This window comes from Oncorhynchus gorbuscha, linkage group LG19 (assembly GCF_021184085.1).
Source record: "Oncorhynchus gorbuscha isolate QuinsamMale2020 ecotype Even-year linkage group LG19, OgorEven_v1.0, whole genome shotgun sequence".
Classification (NCBI taxonomy): Eukaryota; Metazoa; Chordata; class Actinopteri; order Salmoniformes; family Salmonidae; genus Oncorhynchus; species Oncorhynchus gorbuscha.
The window spans coordinates 65,657,586-65,684,274 of record NC_060191.1 but is presented as its reverse complement, the minus strand read 5'-3'; the positions used below and the strand labels follow the sequence as shown (position 1 = coordinate 65,684,274).

General features: G+C 42.0%; 3 protein-coding genes across 3 annotated transcripts; 1 reads left to right on the top strand and 2 right to left on the bottom strand.

Annotated features, from left to right (window-relative positions):
- Window positions 1–213: 213 nt before the first annotated feature.
- Window positions 214–2,060, bottom strand: LOC124004630 (olfactory receptor 52J3-like). Its single transcript, XM_046313280.1, has 2 exons — window positions 1,940–2,060; window positions 214–1,615 (listed from the first exon to the last, which is right to left on the bottom strand). The coding sequence occupies exon 2, from the start codon at window positions 1,603–1,605 to the stop codon at window positions 655–657; it is 951 nt and encodes a 316-aa protein (XP_046169236.1). The 5' UTR covers window positions 1,606–1,615; window positions 1,940–2,060; the 3' UTR covers window positions 214–654.
- A 2,043-nt stretch (window positions 2,061–4,103) lies between these two features.
- LOC124006533 (putative gustatory receptor clone PTE01) lies at window positions 4,104–5,286 on the bottom strand. The gene has a single exon (XM_046316605.1). The coding sequence runs from the start codon at window positions 5,283–5,285 to the stop codon at window positions 4,350–4,352; it is 936 nt and encodes a 311-aa protein (XP_046172561.1). The 5' UTR covers window position 5,286; the 3' UTR covers window positions 4,104–4,349.
- Window positions 5,287–17,817: 12,531 nt separating this feature from the next.
- On the top strand, window positions 17,818–19,785 carry LOC124006120 (olfactory receptor 52E4-like). Its single transcript, XM_046315910.1, has one exon. The coding sequence runs from the start codon at window positions 17,961–17,963 to the stop codon at window positions 18,894–18,896; it is 936 nt and encodes a 311-aa protein (XP_046171866.1). The 5' UTR covers window positions 17,818–17,960; the 3' UTR covers window positions 18,897–19,785.
- The last annotated feature ends 6,904 nt before the right edge of the window (window positions 19,786–26,689 follow it).

Here is a 26,689-nt window from a genome sequence, read left to right as displayed (position 1 = left end):
AACCATAAAGCTGTCTAAAGGCCTTATCTTAAATCATTGGGACTGGGTATGATGACCAATTACACATACAGCTGTCTCCTAGTCTGCTCGAGTACAATGACATAAGAGGCTTGTATAGACTGATGCAGTTCATTTTCAATTTAATAATTCGTAATCACATTCACATTCACATTCCTAATGACACTTATTGATAATATGTCATAGGGTTTCTTGGCTGATTGAACAATATAATACAGGATCAAGTGGTTCAGTCTGGGTGGCTTGGGAAATTGCAGGACTACTCATTCACATGACAGAATTTTCCACACTGAGGTCACCTTGCAATATATCAGTTTATATGAAACAACTTTATGCATATATTAAGATATCCCATAAAATACATGAGTAAAACATACCTTTAAAAAGGACACTGCCTAACATGTCCAGTTTACAAAATGCGATTGAATTGTATTCTCAAAACAAGTCAAGGAAGAAAGGTATTAAACAGATGTTAGGTATTTTACTATGACAGGGGATTGATCGGCCTACACTACATCAGCAGAGTAAGTGGATGTTGCCCCGAAACAGATTCATTTTCCATGTGATTAGCGGAGATATACGCATGAGCCCTAAGACACACAGGAAACCAGTATGAAGCTGACAGTTATGAAATATTCACTTGAACGCTATCTTTTTCTTCCTCACCACCATGAAAAATGCTTTTCTGATGTCCTTTGTTTTCATCCCGTATATAATTGGATTAATAATTGGTAAGAGCAGGTAGATCATCATACCGCACAGTTTCTGTGTATTAGGATGTATGTTCTGAAAGCGATATGACAGTATTACAAAGGTGGAAGTACATTCAAAAAGAAGAAATGTCACTAGCTGAGCAACACAGGTGTTTACAGCCTTGCTCTTGGTGTCAGATTGTCGATTAATTATGCATATTACAAGAATGTTAATATAGGAAAATAGCTGAATACCAACACTGATAATCTGCATAACCGCTGTCATAGCCAAACCATAAATGTTGTTAGCTGTGACATCTTCTCCACATGAGAGGCGAAGTAGAGAGGGGTTGTCACAGTAGATATTTAGTATGTAAGCCTTGCACCTCTTAACTCGGGACTGAAGAGCAAACAGGGTCAATACCATGGCCATGTCCAGGCCCCAAGCAGCCGATATAATGACACATAGTGCAAAAGGTGTCATGATCGAGGGGTATTGCAGTGGTTTGCAAATGGCAAAATATCTATCAATTGACATCGCTGCAAGTACAAAAAGCACACCACCCCCGTACAGGTGGCAAAGAAAAGCTTGCAAAACACATGCGGGATAGTACACAGAGTGAGTCTGTGTCACGATGTCTGACAACACCCTGGGTAGCATAGAGCTGATTCCTACCAGGTCATTCAGGGGGAGGCTGAAGAGGATGTAAAACATGGGCTTGTGGAGAGTCCGCTGTGTGATGATCAACAGCAGGATGGTCAGGTTACAGAAAACAGAGAACAGATAGAGCAGGAGACCCATGATGAACACAGGGTAGGTCATTGGGGTAGGGATGTCAAAACTGGCAATCTGCAAGTGGTAACTGAATGTCTGATTAAGAGTCTGGACTGACATAATCAAATACCTGTAAAGGAAGAAAAGCAAATCTAATGTACACATTTGAACTTAAAGTACTATTAAACTAATTGGTATGCAAATCTGACTCAATACTAGCAAAAATGTATCTTAAGCTAGTTAGCTCCAGTCTAGCTTAATGTAAGGTTCTTATTGACATATTTACTGAATGATCCGATTGGTTATATTCACTCACTGTAGATGGTGAATTGAAATGTAATCATATTGTAGTTTATAATTGTAAACATTTGTCTTTATCTTAACATGTACTCTGCATTAAAGCAATGTGTATGTAAGTATACGGAATGTTATTCAGATGAATGGTATAGCTTACCTGAGGGTTTACCTGTCTGTCACGTTTTGTCTAAGAGCAAACAATTCCCTGCTACTACGTTGCCAATCTTTCTGAACTAGTTTGGACAAAGCTGCGGCACTAGCAGAAATATTGCCCTAACTCATTGTACAGTAGTGAGTTATTTAAAGGAAACAGATTCATGTGATTGTAATCCCAGAGAACCACTCACACATTCTGACGTAACTCAAGACTAAGTCATTGGTTGTTGGGATGATTGCATGTTGATGTATTAATTACTGTATTTAAATGCATGATGATGTCATGTTGTGGTAAATTACAGTGTAGATATAACATTGGCTATATTTTAAACGTTAACACAAATAAAATTTCAATTTCTTTCTGAATTCAGTAATGACCTATGAAAAGGCTTTATTGTAAAATCACCACATCAGCACATATTAACTACAACACTTTTAAAATTTCCCAAAACTACAATGGGCTCTATTCAATCAATACCAGTGAAGTTCAGCTTTACTGTGTGATTGATAATGAAAGTGTTTTCTCTTTAGCGGAGACAGCATTCACAGTAAACGCTAACTGCATACAGTGTGACGGCTGTATTGAATGTATTGTATGTACTTTTACATTTATATCGCAGAATCTGTTATGTTTCAGCTTTACAGATTGAATTGAGTCCAAAGTAGAAAATAAATTGTACATTTAGAAAACAATAAAATATTAAATAAAAATGTTATGGGGAACAATACAAGCAAAATTACTCCTTGTGCTATACAAATCAAGGGCAAAAAATAGTATTTATACTATTTACTTTTAAGGGCAATCTGCAGCTCAAACAATAACAATGTCACGTTCTGACCTTTATTTCCTTTGTTTTGTATTTATTTAGTATGGTCAGGGCGTGAGTTGGGTGGGCAGTCTATGTTTGTTTTTCTATGATTTGGGTATTTCTATGTTTCGGACTAGTATGGTTCTCAATCAGAGGCAGGTGTCATTAGTTGTCTCTGATTGAGAATCATACTTAAGTAGCCTGGGTTGAACTGTTTGTTTGTGGGTGATTGTCTATGTTAGTTGCTTGTGTCAGCACAGGTCTCATTTATAGCTTCACGGTCGTTATTTGTTTATTGTTTTTGTATTCAGTGTTCAGTTCTTTCTTTAATTAAATATCAAGATGAACACAAACCACGCTGCGTTTTGGTCCGCCTTTCCTTCAGCAGAAGTAAACTGTGACAAACGAAGTGACAACTCACCACTGTTTTGGTAAACAGCCAACTTGCAGATGCTGTTATCCAAAGCCACTTATAGTCATACTGTCCCGGGAATCAAAACCACTATGCTGGTGTTACAAACACCATGCTTTACCAACTGAGCTAGAAAATGGTCTGGATAACTAATCTTTCTCAAATTTATAGACAGAGCTATAGATGCAAGAAGTGACCATCCATGATATCAAAATGATAGTTTTAACCATGAGTGTTTGTTTACAATGGAGTGAAACAAGCGTATATGTTGGGTCCTGATGTGGGTACTACACTTGAACTAAGATAATGAGGCATTTATAATTATACTGTATTCTTCAAGAACCAATGGGTATTGTTAATTAATTTTAATGTCCAAAAATGGATGTACCAATCACAGATTAGACCTTAACATATATTTTCAAGTGTTCCCTCCCATACTTTACCTTAATGTTTAACTTTGTATGTTTCCCTCTGGAAACATGTGTAAATGCTTTCTGATGATGAAAAAAACAAAAAAAATACAAACAAAAAATACCAAGAAACCTTGAGATGTAAATAAAGATAAGGTAAAGGGATACAACTTAAAAGCACAATCTCTCATTTCAACTACCAGTCACTTTTAGGGATTCAGGGACTGCCAGTCCATGAGGTTGAAATGATAGTTTGATGAATGATTTGAAGCTATGGTATACTTCAGCAATAAGGCCAGAAGGGGTGTGGTGCATGGCCAATATATCACGGTTCTAACACACGACGCAACGCGGAGTGCCTGGATACAGCACTTAGCCGTGGTATTTTGCATTTCGCTACACCTGCAATAACATTATGTGACCAATAACATTTGATTTGATTGGAATTATACCACAAACTCCCGAGGTGCCTTGTTGCTATGATAAACTGGTTACCAATGTAATCAGAGCAGTAAGAATGAATATTTTGTCATACCTGTGGTATACGGTTTGATATAACACAACCTTCAGCCATGGTATATCAGCATTCAGGGCTCGAACCACAACGTTTATAATGTGAATTGCTTACCAATACAAAGCACAGAAATAGTGATGAACTACCAATAGGAAGTATTACGTAACTATTCGTTTCATGTGTTCTGTGCAGAAACAATACACTGCCCCACATCTGGCTAAATTGTTACCGTAAACCACCATCATCACACCATGTTTATAATTGGTTCAGACTGATACTTTGTTGAGAAATACTTTCAGTAGGGTTTTTCGTATTTCACTTGCATTCAGCCCGTATACAATTGGATTCATAAGTGGAGATACTAGAAAGATGAGCATGCCCATAATCTTTTGCAAGTCAGCTGAGACAATCTTGAATCTGTGTGATAAAATTGTGAAGGTTCCTACAACCTCAAATATGAAGAATATGACCAACTGTGCCACACAGGTGTTCAAAGCCTTACTCTTAGCGTCAGACTTTCTTGTAACCAAGCAAGTGATCAGAATCTTCACATAGGAAAAAATCTGAATGGACACACTTATAACCTGCATGACTGCAGTGTTAAACAGTCCTATGACATTATTCAGTGTAGTATTACCACAGGTGAGTTTAAGAAGGGAGGGGTTATCACAAAACACATTCATTATGGAGGATCTACACCGGGGAAGCTTTATCTGCAGAGAGAACAGCAGTAGGATCAAGAGGAGGTCAAGACCCCAAACCAGTAAAATAATGACCGCCACATTCCTTGGTGTCATTATAGTACTGTACCTCAACGGCTGGCAGATGGCAACATAACGATCAAAGGCCATAGCCGCAAGAATAAAGAGAACCGCGCCTCCGTACATGTGGAGCAGAAACCCCTGAATAACACAGAGGGGGTAAAAGACCGTGTTTGTCTCAGTCACAATGTCTGACAGCACCTTTGGGAGCATCGCAGTGATTCCTATCAGATCGTTGAGAGGAAGACTGAAGAGAATAAAATACATGGGTTTGTGAAGGTTCCTTTGCATGACGATGACGGACAGTAAGGTCAGGTTGCAGAACGCACAAAATGAATAGATAGCAATGCCCAGGAAAAAGATGGGATACTTTCCACCAGGTGGAATAAAAAATGGGTCCAGGGTTAACTTATAGCTGACGCTGAAGGATTCGTTCTCCATCAGAGCTCACCAGAGGGGTGCTGGAAACCTAGAGAGAACAATGTTGACAATGAGTCTAAGAACTATGTACATGAATTTGCATAAATGTTTAATATACAATACAATGCATCACCTTCCACGAACAGCACAGCATGAATCTTGGGAAGATGTAGGTGCCTCCAGGTTGAAACACTGCTTTGTACCTATTGGACTTTGAAGAGTTCTTTTATTGCTGCCTTCTGACTGCTATGAGTCAGTCTTAGAATCCCATGAGATAGTGGAGTTTTAATTGCAAAATTAAAAGGATCAACTTAGCATGGGTTCAACATAAATTATAATAAATGAATGAATGAATTGAAATTAATCAGGGTTAGGGTTAAGGGCTTTACAGACAGGACGCGGCGCCATGGTTGCCCATTCATTTTCATTGTAGTGATCGGCAGTGCTCATGCAAGTGATTTATACAATATTTTTTGTATTATTCAGTAGTGAAAAAGGTGCTCAACTTTCATACTTGAGTAAAAGTAAAGATACCTTAATGGAAAATGATTCAATTAGAATGTCACCCAGTAAATTAGTACTTGACTAAAAATCTAAAACTATCTGGTTAAAATGTATTTAAGTAGAGTGGGGGGAAAGTACTCAATTGTCATAATTAAGTCAAAAATAAGAGTAAATTCTATACCGTACATCAAAATCCTTTAATTAAGCTAACCAGACGGCACAACAAAAACATTTTACAGACAGACAGACACACTCCAACACTCAGACATCATTTACAAACAAAGTATTTGTATTTAGTGAGTCCACCAGATCAGAAGCAGTAGGGATGGCATTGCTTTATATTGATAGGTGTGTGAATTGGGGGATGTTGATGTCCTACCTAAGCATTCGAAATGTAACAAGTACTTTTGGCTGTCAGGGTAGTAAAAAGTACATATTTTCTTTAGAAATGTACTGAAAAGTTGTAAAAAATATAAATATTAAAGTCCAGATACCCTTAAAAAACCTAAGTAGTACTTTAAAGTATTTTTACTTAAGTGTTTTACACCACTGGTATTATCAACTGTAAACTGTGAAACACAAAACACATCTCCCCTCAATGAATTTCATTAATTCATCCATCCATCCATCCATCCATTCATTCATTCATTCGTTCGTTCGTTCATCCATCCATCCATCCATCCGTCCGTCCGTCCGTCCGTCCGTCCGTCCGTTCGTCCATCCATCCATCCATCCATCCATCCGTCCGTCCGTTCATCCATCCATCCATCCATCCATCCATCCATCCGTCCGTCCGTCCGTTCATCCATCCATCCATCCATCCATCCATTCATCCATCCATTCATCCATCCGTCCATCCGTCCATCCGTCCGTCCATCCGTCCGTCCGTCCGCTCATTCATTCATTTATTCATTCACTCGTTAATTGATTAATTCATTCATTCATTACGATTACAGTAACATTTACTTTTTTACAGTACAATTCACTCAAAGTCAAAATTATATCATGACATTCAGGAGCGCCTCTACTGGGTGCACGCCCACACATGTTTTTATGGGCCTAACAGCCAAACATGTCAATAAAAAAATTATATATGGGCCTAATAGTAAAGACATGTCAATTAAAAACTATATATGGGCCTAATAGTAAAGACATGTCAATTAAAAACTATATATGGGCCTAATAGTAAAGACATGTCAATTAAAAACTATATATGGGCCTAATAGTAAAGACATGTCAATTAAAAACTATATATGGGCCTAATAGTAGAGACATGTCAATTAAACACTATATATGGGCCTAATAGTAAAGACATGTCAATTAAAAACTATATATGGGCCTAATAGTAAAGACATGTCAATTAAAAACTATATATGGGCCTAATAGTAAAGACATGTCAATTAAAAACTATATATGGGCCTAATAGTAAAGACATGTCAATTAAAAACTATATATGGGCCTAATACTAAAGACATGTCCATTTAAAAAAATGTATGGGCCTAATAGTAAAGACATGTCAGCAGAATACCACCCTGTATCCCACTGTTGGCTTGCTTCTAATGCTGAGCAGGGCTGGTCCTGGTTGGTACCTGGATGGGAGACCAGATGCTGCTGGAAGTGGTGTTGGAGGGCCAGTAGGAGGCCCCCTTTCCTCTGGTCTAAAATCTAAAAAAATATCCCAATACCCCATGACACTTATCGTAAGAGTAGGGGTGTAAACCCTGATGTCCTGGCTAAATTCCCAATCTGGCCTTCACACCATCACGGCCACCTATTCATCCCCATCCTCTCCCCTGTAACTCTTCCCCAGGTTGTTGCTGTACATGAGTGTGTTCTCAGTCAACTTACATGGTAAAATAAGGGTAAAATAAAAATGTAATAAATACAAATGTATGGGCATAATAGTAAAGATATGTCAATAAAAAAACAGCAGGTAGCCTAGTGGCTAGAGCTTTGGGCCAGTAACCACTAGGTAGCCTAGTGGTTAGAGCTTTGGGCCAGTAACCACTAGGTAGCCTAGTGGTTAGAGCTTTGGGCCAGTAACCACTAGGTAGCCTAGTGGCTAGAGCTTTGGGCCAGTAACCACTAGGTAGCCTAGTGGTTAGAGCGTTGGGCCAGTAACCACTAGGTAGCCTGGTGGTTAGAGCTTTGGGCCAGTAACCACTAGGTAGCCTAGTGGTTAGAGCGTTGGGCCAGTAACCACTAGGTAGCTTGGTGGTTAGAGCTTTGGGCCAGTAACCACTAGGTAGCCTGGTGGTTAGAGCGTTGGGCCAGTAACCACTAGGTAGCCTAGTGGCTAGAGCTTTGGGCCAGTAAGCACTAGGTAGCCTAGTGGCTAGAGCTTTGGGCCAGTAACCACTAGGTAGCCTAGTGGTTAGAGCTTTGGGCCAGTAACCACTAGGTAGCCTAGTGGTTAGAGCGTTGGGCCAGTAACCACTAGGTAGCCTAGTGGTTAGAGCTTTGGGCCAGTAACCACTAGGTAGCCCGGTGGTTAGAGCTTTGGGCCAGTAACCACTAGGTAGCCTAGTGGCTAGAGCTTTGGGCCAGTAACCACTAGGTAGCCTAGTGGCTAGAGCTTTGGGCCAGTAACCACTAGGTAGCCTAGTGGCTAGAGCTTTGGGCCAGTAACCACTAGGTAGCCTGGTGGTTAGAGCTTTGGGCCAGTAACCACTAGGTAGCCTAGTGGTTAGAGCTTTGGGCCAGTAACCACTAGGTAGCCTAGTGGCTAGAGCTTTGGGCCAGTAACCACTAGGTAGCCCGGTGGTTAGAGCTTTGGGCCAGTAACCACTAGGTAGCCTAGTGGCTAGAGCTTTGGGCCAGTAACCACTAGGTAGCCTAGTGGCTAGAGCTTTGGGCCAGTAACCACTAGGTAGCCTAGTGGCTAGAGCTTTGGGCCAGTAACCACTAGGTAGCCTAGTGGTTAGAGCTTTGGGCCAGTATAAATGGCATATAAATAACCACTAGGTAGCCCGGTGGTTAGAGCTTTGGGCCAGTAACCACTAGGTAGCCTAGTGGTTAGAGCTTTGGGCCAGTAACCACTAGGTTGCCTAGTGGTTAGAGCTTTGGGCCAGTAACCACTAGGTAGCCTAGTGGTTAGAGCTTTGGGCCAGTAACCACTAGGTAGCCCGGTGGTAACCACTAGGTAGCCCGGTGGTTAGAGCTTTGGGCCAGTAACCACTAGGTAGCCTAGTGGTTAGAGCTTTGGGCCAGTAACCACTAGGTAGCCCGGTGGTTAGAGCTTTGGGCCAGTAACCACTAGGTAGCCTAGTGGTTAGAGCTTTGGGCCAGTAACCACTAGGTTGCCTAGTGGTTAGAGCTTTGGGCCAGTAACCACTAGGTAGCCTAGTGGCTAGAGCTTTGGGCCAGTAACCACTAGGTAGCCTAGTGGCTAGAGCTTTGGGCCAGTAACCACTAGGTAGCCCGGTGGTTAGAGCTTTGGGCCAGTAACCACTAGGTAGCCTAGTGGCTAGAGCTTTGGGCCAGTAACCACTAGGTAGCCTAGTGGTTAGAGCTTTGGGCCAGTAACCACTAGGTAGCCCGGTGGTTAGAGCTTTGGGCCAGTAACCACTAGGTAGCCTGGTGGTTAGAGCTTTGGGCCAGTAACCACTAGGTAGCCTAGTGGCTAGAGCTTTGGGCCAGTAACCACTAGGTAGCCTAGTGGTTAGAGTGTTGGGCCAATAACCAAAAAGTTGCTGGATTGAATCCCAGAGCTGACAAGGTAAAAATCTCCTGAACAAGGCAGTTAACCCACTGTTCCTAGGCCATCATTGTAAATAAGAATTTGTTCTTAAACTGACTTGCCTAGTTAAATAAAGGTTACATTAAAAAAACAAAGACATGTCAATTAACATGTTGTTTTATGTGGCATGAACACAACCCGGCATGATGTTTTCATCTGATTGTCAAACAAATCACTTCAAAAAGTAGGCTACCTGCACACGTTGGTCCACTCCAAATCATTCCAGCTTCCCAACAGTACACTGTGCACCCACCATTTGATGAATGGTAGGAGACAGTGTGATGTCATTCAGCGATTTGCCTACACAGTGGTGTGTATTCATGGATGCCAATAGAAAATATTAAACTCTCAAAAAAAATCAAAAAAAATATTATTCTTTCTTGTCTCGAAATTGTCATTCAATTTGCAAGTAGCTGAATCTATCCCATGGGATAAAGTCAAGTCATGCTCCTTTTGACCAGACAGCATCCGATACATTGGCTACACGTACAGGGGACACTGTTTCTCTCACTCGGATGCGTTCTCTGGTGAGATTGATGTGTCTTGCTGTCGGTGGGCATCTCTGTCAAATGATCAATATGAAGAGAGACCACCCCAGTGTTTTGTTACCTGTGGGGGAGCTCATGTCTCATTCAGATGCCTTATACAATATCCAATACAGTAAGATGTAGTTTATTTTTTAAATATCATTGACATCTAAAAACAAGTTATTGATATATGTTTTATAATTATAATACTCTGTTACAAGTCAGGATATCTCTTTTTTAACTTTTACTGTCTTACAAAAGTTCCCATCTCGTATTCCATGTTTTGACCATTATTTATCTAATACAGTTCACTGTGGCTACTTCATTCCATGATTACATCAGCTAGAAGAGACTGTGTCATCTTGGTGTAAAAACATGTATTAATGAACACCGTAGAGAGCTGATTAAATGGTGTCTCATTAACTGTCTCTTGTTGTAATTAATCCATTGGGACTTCAGAAACCTCTTGCCAGTTATTGGAGTCTCTCGCTAATGAAGCATGTTGATAAAAAATACCACTGAGGCACAAGTTCAAATTAGACCTCTGCCTTATAGTTTGGTAGCCTTACACATATGTCGATTAGATAAATCATAATGATGATATCTCAAATGTCCAATGCATTTCAATAGAGAGAAATGTATCTGCAGAAATGTATCTGCTAATCATAACAGTGTCTTATTGAATTATCCATGCTTGTAGCCCAGGCCTGCTCTAACCATAGTATCCATGTTGATGCTCCTTCAGAACAGATATCTAATCATATGTTAAAAGTGAATATTGATTATCTGCTCGTCTCTATTCCCCCTTCCTTCCTGACGTGTCAGGATGTCCGCAGAGAGAAACATTTATTAAGTTTCTATTAGAACTAGAGGGGATAAGGGAATATGTGGACACTGACCGATGGGATTGCAGTGGAGACAAGCGGGCCTCTTTACCAAAGTGCTGTATAGAACTGGGGAATGGTCAGAAGGGATGGGTTAATCATCCCACCCAGGAGAGAGAGCTCTATTAGACAGGGTGGTGGTTAATTAGTTGAATCAAGCTCTGGTCATTGTTAGTGGATGAATGGGTTACGGCGAGGCCACCAGAACCTCTCTCATGACTGGGGGAGTACTGTAGGATCCTGAGGGATGGAAGACTCCATGCCGCTGACTAACTATCCTCACTTTACCCACTGCTAGACCATCCTTCACAAACACACTGAATTGGTGGGGAATTACTTCTTCAAAATTTGAATCAAACCCCTTGACTTTTTTCACATTTTGCTGTGTTACTGCCTGCATTTAAAATCAATTAAATGTATATTTCTTTTTGTCACTGACCTACACACAATACCCCATCATTTTAAATGATTGTTTTATTAATGAAAAACGTAATTACTTGAATCAATAACTATTCAACCCCTTTGTTATGGCAAGCCTAAATAAGTTCAGTAGTAAAAATGTGCTTAACAAGTCACATAATAAGTTGTATGGACTTACGCTGTGTGCAATAATGGAGTTTAAAATGGGTTTTGAATGACTACCTCATCTCTGCACCCCACACATACAATTATCTCTAAGGTCTCTCAGTCAAGCAGTGAATTTCAAACACAGATTCAACCACAAAGACCAGGGAGGTTTTCCAATGCTTCACAAAGAAGGGCAGCCATTGGTAGATGGGTAAAAAAAATAAAAAGCAGACAATGAATATCCCTTTGATCATGATGAAGTAATAAATTACACTATGGATGGTGTACCAGTCGTTACAAAGAAGCAGGCATCCTTCCTAACTCAGTTGCCGGAGAGGAAGGAAACCGCTTGGGATTTCACCATGAGGCCAACGGTGGCTTTAAAACAGTTACAGAGTTTAATAGCTGTGATACAGTGCCTTGCAAAAGTATTCATCCCCCTTGGCATTTTTCCTATTTTGTTGCATTACAACCTGTAATTTAAATGGGATTTTATTGGGATTTCATGTAATGGACAAACACAAAATAGTCCAAATTGGTGAAGTGAAATGAAAAAAAGTACTTGTTTCGAAAAATGTTTTATTTTTTAATAAATGGAAAAGTGGTGCATGCATATGTATTCACCCTCTTTGCTATGAAGCCCCTAAATAAGATATGGTGCAACCAATTACATTCAGAAGACACATAATTCGTTAGATTGCACACAGGTGGACTTTATATAAGTGTCACATGATCTGTCACATGATATCATTATATATACACCTGTTCTGAAAAGCCCCAGAGTCTGCATCATCGCTAAGCAATGGGCACCACCAAGCAAGCGGCACCATGAAGACAAAGGAGCTCTCCAAACAGGTCATGGACAAAGTTGTGGAGAAGGACAGATCAGGGTTGTGTTATAAAAAAAACATCATAAACTTTGAACATCCCACAGAGCACCATTAAATCCATTGCAAAAATCACAAGAAAGGGCCGCCCACCAAAACTCACAGACCAGGCAAGGAGGGCATTAATCAGAGAGACAACAAATAGACCAAAGCTACAAAGCTCCACAGCAGATATTGGAGTATCTGTCCATAGGACCACTTTAGGACGTACACTCCACAGAGCTGGGCTTCACGGAAGAGTGGCCGGAAAAAAGCCACTGCTTAAAGAATAAATGAGCAAACACATTTGGTGTTCTCAAAAAGGAATGTGGGAGACTCCGCAAACATATGAAAGGAGGTACTCTGGTCAGATGAGACTAAAATGTAGCTTTTTGGCCATCAAGGAAAACGCTATGCCTGGCAAAAACCCAACACCTCTCATCACCTCGAGAACACCATCCCCACAGTGAAGCATGGTGGTGGCAACATCATGCTGGGGGATGTTTACATCGGCAGAGACTGGGAAATTGGTCAGAATTGAAGGAATGATGGATGGCGCTAAATACAGGGAAATTCCTAAGGGAAACCTGTTTCAGCCTTCCAGAGATTTGAGACTGGGATGGAGGTTTACCTTCCAGCAGGACAATGACCATAAGCATACTGCTAAAGCAACACTTGGGTGGTTTAAGGGGAAACATTTAAATGTCTTGAAATGGCCTAGTCAAAGCCCAGACCTCAATCCAGATGATAATCTGTGCTATGACTTAAAGTTTGCTGTAGACCAGCGGAACCCATCCAACTTGAAGGAGCTGGAGCCGTTTTGCCTTGATGAATTGGAATAAATCCCAGTGACTAGATGTGCCAAGCTTATAGAAACTTACCCCAAGAGACTTGCAGCTGTAATTGCTGCAAAAGGTGGATCTACAAAGTATTGACTTTGTGGGGTGGAATAGTTATGTACGCTCATTTTCAATTGTTTTTGTCTTATTTCTAGTTTGTTTCACAATAACACATATTTTGCATCTTTTCAAAGTGGTAGGCATGTTGTGTAAATCAAATGATACAAACCACCAAAAAAAACACGCTTTCATTTCCATTTTGTAAGGCAACAAAATTGGAGAAATGCCAAGGGGGATGAATACTTTCACAAGCTACCGTAGGAGAAAACTGAGGATGGATCAACAACATTATAGTTACTCCAAAATACTAACCTAAACAAGGCACTAAAGTAATTAACTTTTTGTCCTGAATACAACGTGTTGTGTTAGAGGAAAATTAATTTGGAGTGTACCACTCTCCATATTTTCAAGCATAGTGGTGGTTGCATCATTTTATGAGTATGCTTGTAATTGTTAAGGACGGGGGGAGTTAATCAGGATAAAAAAATAAACAGAATGGAGCTAAGCACAATCCTAGAGGAAAGTCTGGTACAGTCTGCTTTCCACCAGACACGGGGAGATTAATTCACATTTCAGCAGGACAATAACCTAAAACACAAGGCCAAATCTACACTGGAATTGCTCACCAAGAAGACAGTGAGTGGTCCATTTACAGTTGTGACTTAAATCTACTTGAAGATCTATGGCAAGACCTGAAAATGGTTGTCAAGCAACGATCAACAATCAATTTGACAGAGGTTGACAGAGGTTAAAGAATTCAGGCAGTAACGCCAAAGAAATGTGGAAGGGGTATGAATACTTTCTGAAGGCACTGTACTAAACATTGCTTTATCGGGATTTCTCAATAAGATGTTATGTTCTAGGTGTTCTGGTCTTTTACAGAACCATATTAGTTCAAATAGAAATCCACCCACCAACTGAGAAGAAGATACAAAGCCTTCAGTCGTGCTCAAAAGACAACATCAGGAGATTCTTCAGAATTGTATGATTGAAAACATGAATACAACTAGATGTAAGTTCTTGTTAATTCATTCTAAAGGACTTTCTGATTTAATGAGTGAAGGTTAAGAATCTGATTTTACAATCCTCTTTTGTTTTATTGTAGTAAATTGAGTCCCCGTCTAAGTTCCCCCCCCAAAAATACGAAATAAAATATATTTTGGCCTGTGACGACTTATGTATGTAAAATATGTATACATTTGCCATTTTTTTAGGAACTCAACTCTCTATTGACAGTTAGAGAATTTGAATACACAAGGTGCAATTTAGAAATTTGGTAGTTCTTTTTATACATCTTTCAAAGAGATTCTCCGGCACGTTTGTATACTTTTTAGCCAGTAGTTCTGAAAGTAGCAAGCCAAAAGTGGTCTACTAAAATTGCATACTACGTCACATTATGTGCAGATATGTGCACCACGTTTATGCTCTCTCTTTCCCTCTCCTGTCTGTGCTTGATGTGCCTCTTACTAGCTGTCACTCATATGGCAAGCTCGTTGGTCAAACTCAAATTGCCTGGGGGTTGGCCTACATGGGGGAATAAGGAAGGGAAAGTGGCACAACACAGCTTCCTGAAAAATGGTTTCCTTCAAACTAGGGATTTTGTGGGTATTGAGGTAAGACAGTGATTCTGGTAAAATATTATTATGCATATTTTAACTACTATACAAGTTTACACATCCATACCAAACTGGGAGGTGTCAGAAAAATACTTTGTAGTTGGCAAAGTTCCAGAGCATGGCATTAATACTGGTAATAAGAATGTGTTGTTAGGTGTCATGTTATACGGCTACAATTTACAGTGTGATTTTATGAATCCTTATTAAAAAGCTATTGTTTAAAAACCCTAAAAAGGTATTGTTTATCTTTTATATTTCCAAATACATAATGTCTATTTGTTCTGCCGGTGGCCCACAAGCCCCAAAAGTTTGAGCACTTTGTTTTTTTAATGTAAAACAGTTTGGATAATGCACACCTACTTTTTTATACACGAAATGTAGCCATACTAATTTGTTTTGACATCCACTAGTGTTTTCCTCTTCATTGCATCGTTCCTTTCCCTGATGGGAATTAGAGTTTAGGGATCTTAGATACAGTAATTAACCCTTTGTTATTAGCCTGATTTGTTCAACGTTACAGTACGTGGTGATCAGGGTGCTCATTAGTTCCACTTGTCCTTGTACAGCGGAAAACAATGTACAACGGAAAACAATGTCAAGTCACTATCACTTGACCCGCTGTACATATCAGAAGTATGCACTTGCTCCACTTGGGTAATCTACAGTGAAATTATATAATTCAAAGAGGGCTTGCAGGCAGGCGGAAACATTTGTCATTTCACTGATCGAGGGCACAACATGATAGATCTAAGGCATTGTTGAGAGTATACCAGTACGCCCCTATGGCACCATCCATAAAATTGTTACATATTTATACACATTGAGCATATAATGCACGGTCTAGTTTACCGATAATTAAACCGCATAACTTGGTTTATTGTTGCATATCTATGTACCATAAGGACTGAATGCAGCAACCAATGTACATTATCTCAGACACATACTGGGCTACAGCTGGGTGAAGGCCAGAATAATTAAATCACTTACAGTATCAGTATAAAATATCAGTATTTGATCTTACAGCTAGTCTGGTCTCAAAACATTTTGTGCTGTCTATCCAACTCCTATATGGAGTAATTGTCACACCAACCAGCCATGTTGGCCTGCATGGTGAGACAATGAAGACGGTGGAAACAGATCCAGGACCAGGCTAACAAACAGCTACACAATATCATTCAAAATCTAGTTGCCAGATGGCTTCCGTTAGTAATCCTTCATACAATATTTTCAAAATCTTCAATGCAACTCAAGATGAGTTGTCATTTAAATCAGCCTAAGTATAGCTCGAGACTATGACGCGAAAATTCACATGGTGATAACAATGGAGGATCCTCAGAGGAGGAAGGGGAGCACCATCCTCCTCAGTGAGTTTCGCAAAAATAAAAATTGTGAAATGTTAAAAAAGTTATCCTTTTTCAATAAAACTATACTATAAATTAATTAAAATGAACTGTTTTGCAATGAAGGTCTATAGTAGCCTCAACAGCACTCTGTAGGGTAGCACCATGGTGTAGCCAGAGGACAGCAAGTTTCCATCCTCCTCTGGGTACATTGACTTCAATACAAAACCTAAGAGGCTCATGGTTGTCATCCCGTTCCATAGACTTACACAGTAATTATGACAACCTCCGCAGGACGTCCTCCAACATGTCAGAGCTCTTGCTGCATGAACTGACATGCTGTCCACCCAATCAAAAGATCAGAGAATGAATCCAGTAGTGAAATTATAAGCTACAGCTAGCTAGCACTGCCCTGCATAAAATGTGGTGGGTAGCTGACTCAGAGGGAGAAAGACAGTAGTTGAACAGTTTTAAATTATTTAAAAAGAAAGGAGAAGCAAGAGAGAGAGAGCGAGAGAGCTAGCTATATTTTATTGTATTTAGTTCATTTTCACCTACTTAGCTAGCGAATGCAGCTAGCTAATTTAGCCCACTTAAACACCAAACAGAGAGGGATGCTATGTTAGCTAGCTGGCTATGGCTATCCAACACTGGAACTGTTCCAAGTCAAGGTAAGCATTTGGTTTTATGAATTTATTGCCACTGTGGCCCGCTGGTGTGCCTGCTAAACTGTTTGCTGACTGCATGATTGTAGTGGGTTTACTAACACGTTAGTTCTCGTAGTTATATTCACTATGACATCACTTTAGCTAATATGGTGACAACGATGTAGGTTGTGTGTAGTGGTTAGCTGATGTGACAGACAGCTGATGTATTGTGCACTGAAGTCCACAAGCAATGGAAAAGATGAAAGGAGGAGAGCGCGTGGATGCGAGAAGGAATTAATAAGCATGTTTGTATGTGACTGCTATGAAAGTGAACTGTGTTTTCGCGTGATCAAGTGTGTATTTATTCAGCCGATTCTGTTGAAAAAAGTTTCTTAAAAATGGAAGCAAACGGAAAAAAATGGGGATAAACATACCTGAATTTGTCCAATAGAAACTTTTATTTGTAACAGTTGGACTAATAATTACACCCTATATCAGCTATATGCAAGAGTGTGCAAGGCGGTATTGAATGTGTCACTGTCTATCATCTTGATTACACTCATTCTTCTCTTGACCTGTGCACCTACGTTGTAAACTTTCATTCATCGGGTAGGTAGTAACAACCTAATGACGGGTATAGGGAAAATTAGAGTATCATGTAGTAGCCTAAACCTATCGATGTTATATTGAGCTGGGTGAATGGAATATGAATCACAGTCATCCAATATGCCGTAATAGAAATAAATGGCCCCGACCGCCATTGGTTGATAATCACGTGACTTGATTGACATCAAATTAAGGATGTGTTTCAGATAAAAAAGGATGTGGCCGATGCCTGTGGCAGGATTCTCACTCTCTTCAGCAAGGTAAAGGTATGGCTTTAGAGGACAACCTTTCTATAGGTTTTCCTCTTGACTGATTGCAACTGTGGTATTCTTACTCACTCTGGCAAATGTGTTATTGAGGTATTCAAATCACTAGCAGCATTAAAAAAGGAGACAAACAGCATGTGCTAAAAGCTGTATTTACAATGGCTGCCTATAATAATAGTTTTTATAAATATTTGTACGTCTTCTTTTTTCAGGTTAGCCCTGCGTTGCTAAAAGGATGGACAACAACATATCATTTCCAAGCCATATCCTTCAAATCCAGGGTTTTGAATTCTCACAGACATTCATGTATCCAATTTTTTTCTCCATGCTGTTTGTTTATCTCTCCCTCCTTGTGTCTAACATTGGTGTCCTGGTAGTCATCATCACAGAAAGAAATTTGCACCAACCAATGTACATCCTCTTCTGTAACCTGTCTGTAAATGATCTGATTGGCAACACTGTCTTGTTGCCTCGCCTCATGGCTGACATTGTTTCAACTGAGAGGTTTATCACGTACAGCCAATGTGTTACTCAGGCCTTTTTCAGTCACACGTTTGGATCAGCCTCACATATGATACTGATCATTATGGCCTTTGACAGGTATGTGGCCATATGTTACCCGTTAAGGTACACGTCCATAATGACAACCAAAACTGTAGTTAGTCTGTCTGTGTCTGCTTGGGGGGCTTCCCTTGTGTTAGTGTCTGTCCTACTGGGTCTCACCATACGGCTTTCCCGATGCAGTTCAATCATTCAGAATGCTTATTGTGACAATGCATCATTGTTCAAGCTATCCTGTGAGAACGTTTCAATCAACAACATCTATGGACTCTTTTTCACTGTGCTGCTCTTTACTTCATCAATGGGAAGCATCGCTGTCACTTATATCAGGATTGCTGTGATTTGCTGGACCAAGAAAAGCAAGGAGCTGAACAACAGAGCGTTGCAGACCTGTGCAAGCCACCTGGTGGTGTATCTCATTATGCTGTGGAGTGGGTTTCTAACCATCATACTGCATCGCTTTCCAGACTATCCATATTTGAGAAAACTGGCTTCTGTTCTGTTTCATGTCGTCCCTGCTCATTTGAATCCAATTATCTACGGCTTGCAAACAAAGTCATTGAAGCAGAAAATTATACAAATCCTCTGTCGGAAAGTTACATACTCATAATACAGATATTACTTTGTAAATCAAATCGACAGGCTTGATTATTCTGGTCCTAAAAATGGTTCGTATTTCAACACATACCAGTCTTAAAAGCTGTGTTCAAGGTACTTTTCTAACATATTCATCATCTCTAGCACCAGCCCAACATCAACATACAGTATGTGAAAATGGAGCATTTCTATGTGTTGTAGTCAAAAAGATAGAGGAACATAAGTGTTTCTGATGACATCATCTCCTGTGTATCTTGTGATTTGGACCAATTATGTGCAGGCAATAAGCAGAAATAGTTGTGGCTGCATGTTTCCCTCTAAAGGTTATGTTTTACCATTTTCACATATTTTGATGTTGGGGTGGTGATGGAGATGATGAATATGAAGTTTAAATAATTGTTTTTATTACCCTTTAATGGTTATGTTCTGTCAGATATTGGGAGGTATGAATGAGGGAACCGTAAAGGTGACGATGAGCATGCATTGGTAATCAGGCTTTCCTGTCTGTGCTTAGTCGTTACCTTGTTGCCAGTCAAAATGGTATCTCAATTGAGACCTCTAGTGTCTCTTAGCTGAAAACGCAGAGGGACGTTGCAGGGTTGCTCAAATCCAAGCCTGAAGGTCTGCAAATCCAATTCTGAAGGTCTGCAAATCCAAGCCTGAACGTCTGGTTTTCAGGTGAATTGAGAGTTTGTCACTGATGGCCAGAAATTCCACTCACCTGTAACGGATTCACTCTATAGAGCCAACCTGGAACAGAGATACTGATAAAGAGCTTCCATCTTTAGCCAGCCTCCGCCCTGTCCTGAACCTTAGACACAGTCACTTATTGGCTACCAACAGGTACTCTACCCTGCACCTTAGAGACTGCTGCACTATGTACATACAGTAGTCATTAAATAATGTAATAATGTTTACATAATTTCTACTTTTAATATACAGTGCCTTCAGGAAGTACTCACACCACTTGACTTTTTCCACATTTTGTTGTGTTAAAGCCTGAATTTAAAATAGATTCAATTGAGATTTGGTGTCACTAGCCTACACACAATACCCCCTAAATGTCAAACAGGAAACATGTTTTTAGAAATCTTTACATATTAATAAAAAAATATAAGCTGAAATGTCTTGAGTCAATAAGTATTCAACCCCATTGTTATTAGGCAAGCCTAAATAAGTTCAGGTGTAAACATTAGCTTAACAAGTCACATAATAAATTGCATTCACTCCCTTTGTGTGCAAAAATAGTGTTTAGAAGAACATTTCCCAAGTAAAGGTGAAAGTGAACCAGTAAAATACTACTTGAGGAAAAGTCTAAAAGGACTTGGTTAAAAGGACTTAAGAATCAGAAGTAAATGTATTTGCAAAAAATATACTTAAGTATCAAAAGTTAAATTACTTATATTAAGCAAACCAGACGCCACCATTTCCTAGTTTGTTTTCATTTGCTGATTGGGGCACACTCCAACTCTCAGACATCATTTACGAAAAAAATATTTGTGTTTAGAGAGTCCACCAGATCAGAGGCAGCAAGGATGACAGGGATGTTCTCTTGATAAGTGTGTGAATTGGACCATTTTCCTGTCCTGCTAAGCATTCATAATATAAAGTACTTTTGGGTGTCAGTGAAAATGTATGGTGTAAAACATATAGAATTAGCTATAGGAGTAGAGTGCACTAAAAGTTGTCACAAATATAAATAGTTAAGTACGGACATGCTTTTTGGGGGGGGGGGTATGATGTTTGTGCATCTGTAACTTTCTCATTCATCATTATTCACAATTCATTCAGGATTATCCATAATAATGGTAACATCCACATTAAAGTGTCTAGAAACATATTATATTTCTATTTGCAATAAAAGTTACTCCAAAATTGCACAATACATTATTTTCCATTAATTTATATTGGGCACAAAAACAACTGAAACACAACCAAAGCAAACAGCAAATGCATCCAACTATCTACGGCCTGCAAACAAAGTCACAAGATGGATGTCATTTTACGTGCTATGAATATTGGACCAAATACTTACTTTTGACTACTTTAATACACATAAGTGAATTTATCCTAATACTTTTGGTACCTTAAAATGTTAAAGAAGAAACTTGCTTGGGCCAAGAAACACGAGCAATGGACATCAGACCGGTGGAAATCTGTCCTTTGGCTGATGAGTCCAAATTTGAGATTTTTGGTTCCAACCACCACGTGAGACACAGAGTAGGTGAACGGATGATCCCAGCATGTGTGGTTCCCACCATGAAGTTTGGTGGAGGTGGTGTGATGGTGTGGGGGTGCATTGCTGGTGAAACTGTCTGTGATGTATTTAGAGTTCAAGGCACACTAAACCATCCTGCAGCGATACGCCATCCCATCTGGTTTGCTCTTAGTGGGACTATCATTTGTTTTTCAACAGGACAATGACCCAAAACACACCTCCAGGCTGTGTAAGGGCTATTTGACCAAGAAGGAGAGTGATGGAATGCTGCATCAGATGACCTGGCCTCCACAATCACCCGACCTCAACACAATTGAGATGGTTTGGGATGATTTGGCCTGCAGAGTGAAGGAATAGCATATGTGGGAACTCCTTCAAGTCTGTTGGAAAAGCATTCCTCATGAAGCTGGTTGAGATAATGCCAAGAGTGTGCAAAGCTGTCATCAAGGCAAAGGGTCGCTACTTTGAAGAGTCTCAAATATAAAATATATTTTGATTTGTTTAATACTTTTTTGGTTACTACATGATTCCATGTGTTATTTCATAGTTTTGATGTCTTCACTATTATTCTACAATGTAGAAATAGCAAAAAGAAAGAAAACCCTTGAATGAGTAGTTGTGTCCAAACCTTTGACTGGTACTCTATATGCTGTGTATATAGTACCCATAAAACCTAGCAGTCAAGCAAGGAACTTGTTCAAACAGATTTTCCACCATTCATTCTTCCCCATATGGGCTTTTAGAAACACCTTAAGATAGGCGGGAGGCAAATGTCTCAACTGGCCAATTGCCAGGGGAAACGCAGAGCGCCAGATTCAAATAAAATGCTATAAAATTCAAACTTTCTGTCAGGATTTGGCCAGGGTTGTTCCGGTTTTTGGTCACTAGATGCCCCCATTGTGCCTTTTGACCTTTTGTTTTCCCTTGATCCCCATTATTATTTGCACCTGTGCCTCGTTTCCCCTGATTGTATTTAAACAGTTCTTTGCTCTGTGTTTGTATGTTAGCACCCAGCCCTAGTACTCTGTGAACTCTTGTTGATCCCGGTGGACTCTCTTGTGGAATTCTGTTTTTTGTTCTTGTTTGTTTGTTTTTGAGTATCTTTTGAGGCTTTTTGTGCTATACCTTCCACCTTGTGGATTTACCTTTTTGTCTTGGAGGATTACCTTTGTTCTTGTGGAATTCCTGTTGAGGTTGTGGAGTTACATGTTTTCCTGAAAAACTTCACTTTTTACTTCATTAAATACACCGTCTCAAGTACTGCTGTGTCTGACTCATCTTCTGGGTTCTGCCGACTATTCGTGGCTCAGTTGGTTAAGTGACTGTTTCTCACTCCGGAGACCCGGGTTCGTAACCGGGTCCTGACAGAAACACAGATCCCAAAAATGAACCCAGAGGCAGCCAGTTCCCAGGACCTTGTTGCCATGCTGTCCCACCACCTGGAGACTGTCCAACGCCACGAAGCCGCCCTGGTTCAGCAAGAGGCCTTAATGGCTAGACATTCTCATCTTCTGTCGGAGATGCTGACTTCCATAAAGCAGATATCTGATCGACTTACCCCGGCAACAGTTCCCGTCCCAGTTCCTCAGATTCACATACCCATGGCAGTTAACCCTCTGGCTGAACCTGGTCTTCCACCTCCCCAACGGTTCTCAGGTGATCCAAGTGCTTGTAAAGGGTTTCTCACCCAATGTTCTCTCTCCTTCGAGCTGCAACCCTCGTCGTTCCCCACCGACTGGTCTAAGATCGCATATATCATCACCCTGCTGTCGGAAAAAGCCCTGGCCTGGGCTACTGCTGTGTGGGATGCCCATAGTTCCTGCTGTGCCAGCTACTCTGCCTTTGCTGAGGAATTCAAACGAGTGTTTCAAGGCCCAAGCAGTGGTCCTGACTCAGGCAAACAGCTCCTGACTCTCCACCAAGGTCGGCGCAGCGTGACGGACTATTCCATCCAGTTCCGCACGGTGGCAGCAGCGAGTGGCTGGAACAACGAGGCGCTCACAGTGTGCTTTCTGAAAGGCCTTTCCGACACTATCCAAGATGAACTGGCCACTCGGGAACCACCGGACAATCTCGAGTCCCTGATCAAGTTGGCCTCACGCATTGACTAGCGTCTGAGAGAGAGAGAACTCAACCGTAGACCTCTAGCCCCTATCAGTCCCAGCTCCAAGTCCCCACCTTTATCCTCGCTGGCTCCACCGGAACCCATGCAGATTGGACGCATCTCCCAGGCTGAGAGAGACCACCGGATGAGGGAGCGACGCTGTCTATATTGCGGCAAACCGGGCCATTTCCGTTCCACGTGTCCCGGGCTCCAGGGAAATGCTCTGTCCCGTACAGACCGGGGGGAACTGTAACGGGAAACATAACCTCCTCCCATCCGTCCAACTCCCATCTCCTCATTCCAGTCACCCTTTCCTGGGACAACCACAAGCTTCACCTTCAAGCCTTGGTAGACTCTGGAGCCGCAGGTAACTTCATGGATGGTGTCTGGGCGAAGGAGAATGGCGTTCCCTCTGAACCTCTAAGTGACCCCATGAGGGTTACTACATTGGATGGAAGCCCTTTGGGATCTGGACTTGTCACTCATGTCACTACCTCCTTGCGACTTTCAGTTTCACAACACCAGGAATTGATGAACTTTCATTTGATCTCCTGTTCCGAGTTCCCTCTCATCCTTGGATACCCCTGGCTTCACAGCCATAACCCTCACATTGACTGGTCTGTGGGCACTATCAAGCAGTGGGGTCCTACGTGCCAAGCTACTTGTATTTTCCCGAATTCTCCGAGTTCTACTCCCGAGTCTTTAGAATCCATCGACCTGATCCGAGTCCCCGAGTGTTACCATGACCTCAAACTGGTATTTAGCAAACAGAGGGCCACCATGCTACCACCCCATAGACCTTATGATTGCCCCATCGAACTGTTTCCGGGCACTTGCCCCCCCCAGGGGTCGGATCTTTTCCCTATCTCCACCCGAACGAGCTGCTATGGATACCTACATCAAGGACGCTCTGGAAGCAGGCCTCATGCGTCCATCCACCTCCCCGGCGGGAGCAGGGTTTTTCTTTGTGGCCAAGAAAGATGGTGGATTACGTCCTTGCATCGACTACCGGGGACTCAATGCCATAACCGTCCGTAACCGTTACCCGCTACCCCTTATGGCCACAGCCTTCGAGCTGCTCCAGGAAGCAGTTGTTTTCACTAACCTTGCCCTGCGGAACGCATACCATCTTGTGCGGATCAGACCTGGTGACGAGTGGAAGACCGCTTTCAACATGCCTACTGGTCACTATGAATACTTGGTGATGCCCTTCGGCCTGACCAACGCCCCAGCGGTGTTCCAAGCGCTCATAAACGATGTGCTTAGGGATATGCTTAACATATTTGTGTTCGTTTACTTGGATGACATCCTCATCTTTTCGAGCTCTCTTCAAGAACACACAAAGCATGTCAGACAAGTACTCAAACGCCTCCTTGACAGCCATCTGTACGTTAAGCCGGAAAAATGTGAATTCCATTCATCCCGAGTACAATTCCTGGGATTTGTAGTGGAACCCGGTCGAGTCCAAATGGACCCCAAGGAAGGTAGGGGCGGTAGCGGATTGGCCCACCCCCAAACCCGTTAAGGAAGTTTAGCGTTTCCTGGGCTTCACTAACTTTTACCGCAAGTTCATCAAGAACTTCAGCTTGGTGTCAGCCCCTCTCTCAGCTTTAACCAAGGGTGGCAATGCAAGGTTTTTGTGGGGAAGAGAAGCTGAAAACGGCCTTCCAAGGACTCAAGCAGCGCGTCCTCTCTGCTCCCATCCTGATACTACCGACTACAGATGAACCGTTTGTGGTGGAGGTAGACTCCTCAGAGGTTGGTGTTGGAGCTGTCCTGTCTCAGAGGGGTGAAGACAAGAGGCTTCATCCAGTGCGCTTTCTTCTCACACTGGCTTACCCCAGCTGAGAGGAACTACGATGTGGGGGATCGTGAACTCCTAGCGGTTAAGATGGCATTGAAGGAATGGAGACACTGGCTCGAGGGGGCTTCTCACCCATTTCAAGTGCATACGGACCACAAAAATCTGGAGTATATACAGCAGGTGAAGCGGTTGAACTCTAGACAAGCTAGATGGTCTCTTTTCTTCAATCGATTCCAGTTTATCCTCACCTATTGGCCCGGGTCGAAGAATCTCAAACCGGATGCCCTGTCCCGAGTCTACGCTCCTGCCATTCGAGATGACACGGACATGCCTGTCCTTCCTGCTGCTAAGATCGTGGCTCCGATCTCGTGGCAAGTTGAGGATACCGTGAGACGAGCTCAAGCTATTGAACCGAACCCGAAAGGAGGTCCTGCCAATCGGTTGTTTGTCCCCAAGGCAGTGAGGACTCAGGTCCTTCTGTGGGGGCACTCCTCTCGCCTCACCTGTCACCCGGGCGTAGGTCGCACCTTGGAGTTCATCCAGCGTAAGTTCTGGTGGCCTACCATAAGAGAAGACGTTGCCACTTTCGTCAATGCCTGCCCCGTGTGCTGCCAGGGCAAATCTTCTCACCTCCGCCCGCAAGGACTCCTTCACCCTTTACCTGTTCCCCACAGACCCTGGTCCCATATCTCGTTGGACTTTATTACTGGCCTTCCTCCATCCCATGGCAATACTACTATCCTAGTCATAATCGACAGGTTTTCAAAGGCGGCCAGGTTCGTCCCTATGACTAAGTTACCTTCTGCCAAGGAAACGGCTGAGTTGGTAATTAATCATGTGTTCCGAGTCTTCGGCATTCCTCAAGATATGGTTTCTGACAGAGGTCCCCAGTTCGCCTCTAGGTTTTGGAAGGCCTTCTGCCAACTCATGGGGGCTTCTGCCAGTCTATCTTCAGGGTACCATCTGGAGTCCAACGGCCAAACAGAGAGGATGAATCAAGAGCTGGAAACCACCCTCCGATGTATGACTCGTAACAACCCGTCCACATGGTCGTCCTTCATTGTTTGGGCCGAATACGCGCACAACACCTTGCGCTCCTCCTCCACTGGTATGTCCCCGCATGAATATCAGTTTGGCTATGCCCCTCCATTGTTCCCGGACCAGGAGGCAGAAGTCAGAGAGCCTTCAGCCTTGAAGTTCGTCAGACGCTGTCGGCTTATGTGGAGGAAGACCCGTCTTAATCTTATGCGTTCCTCACAGAGGTACCAACAATAAGCCAACAGACGTCGCCGTTCCGGGCCTACCCTGCGCCCAGGCCAGTGTGTCTGGCTCTCCACAAGAGACTTACCACTACGGGTGGAGTCTCGCAAGCTGTCCCAAAAATACATCGGTCCCTTTAAGGTTGCCAGGAGAGTTAACCCAGTTTCTTATCGCCTACACTTACCCAGATCCCTTAAGATTAATCCCACGTTTCACATTTCCTTATTACAACCTGTTGTTTTTTCTCCCCTTGTCCCGGCAGACAGACCTCCCCCTCCGCCTCGTGTCATTGGAGGCCAGCCGGCTTATACCGTCCATCGGATACTGGATTCCCGCCGGGTGCAGCGGTCCTGGCAGTATCTGGTGGACTGGGAAGGCTATGGTCCCGAGGAGCACTCCTGGGTTCCTGCCAAAGACATA

Excerpts from the sequence above, each read along its gene's own strand:
- LOC124004630 (XM_046313280.1), bottom strand. The coding sequence starts at position 1,605 with ATGTCAGTCCAGACTCTTAATCAGACATTCAGTTACCACTTGCAGATT.
- LOC124006533 (XM_046316605.1), bottom strand. The coding sequence starts at position 5,285 with ATGGAGAACGAATCCTTCAGCGTCAGCTATAAGTTAACCCTGGACCCA.
- LOC124006120 (XM_046315910.1), top strand. The coding sequence starts at position 17,961 with ATGGACAACAACATATCATTTCCAAGCCATATCCTTCAAATCCAGGGT.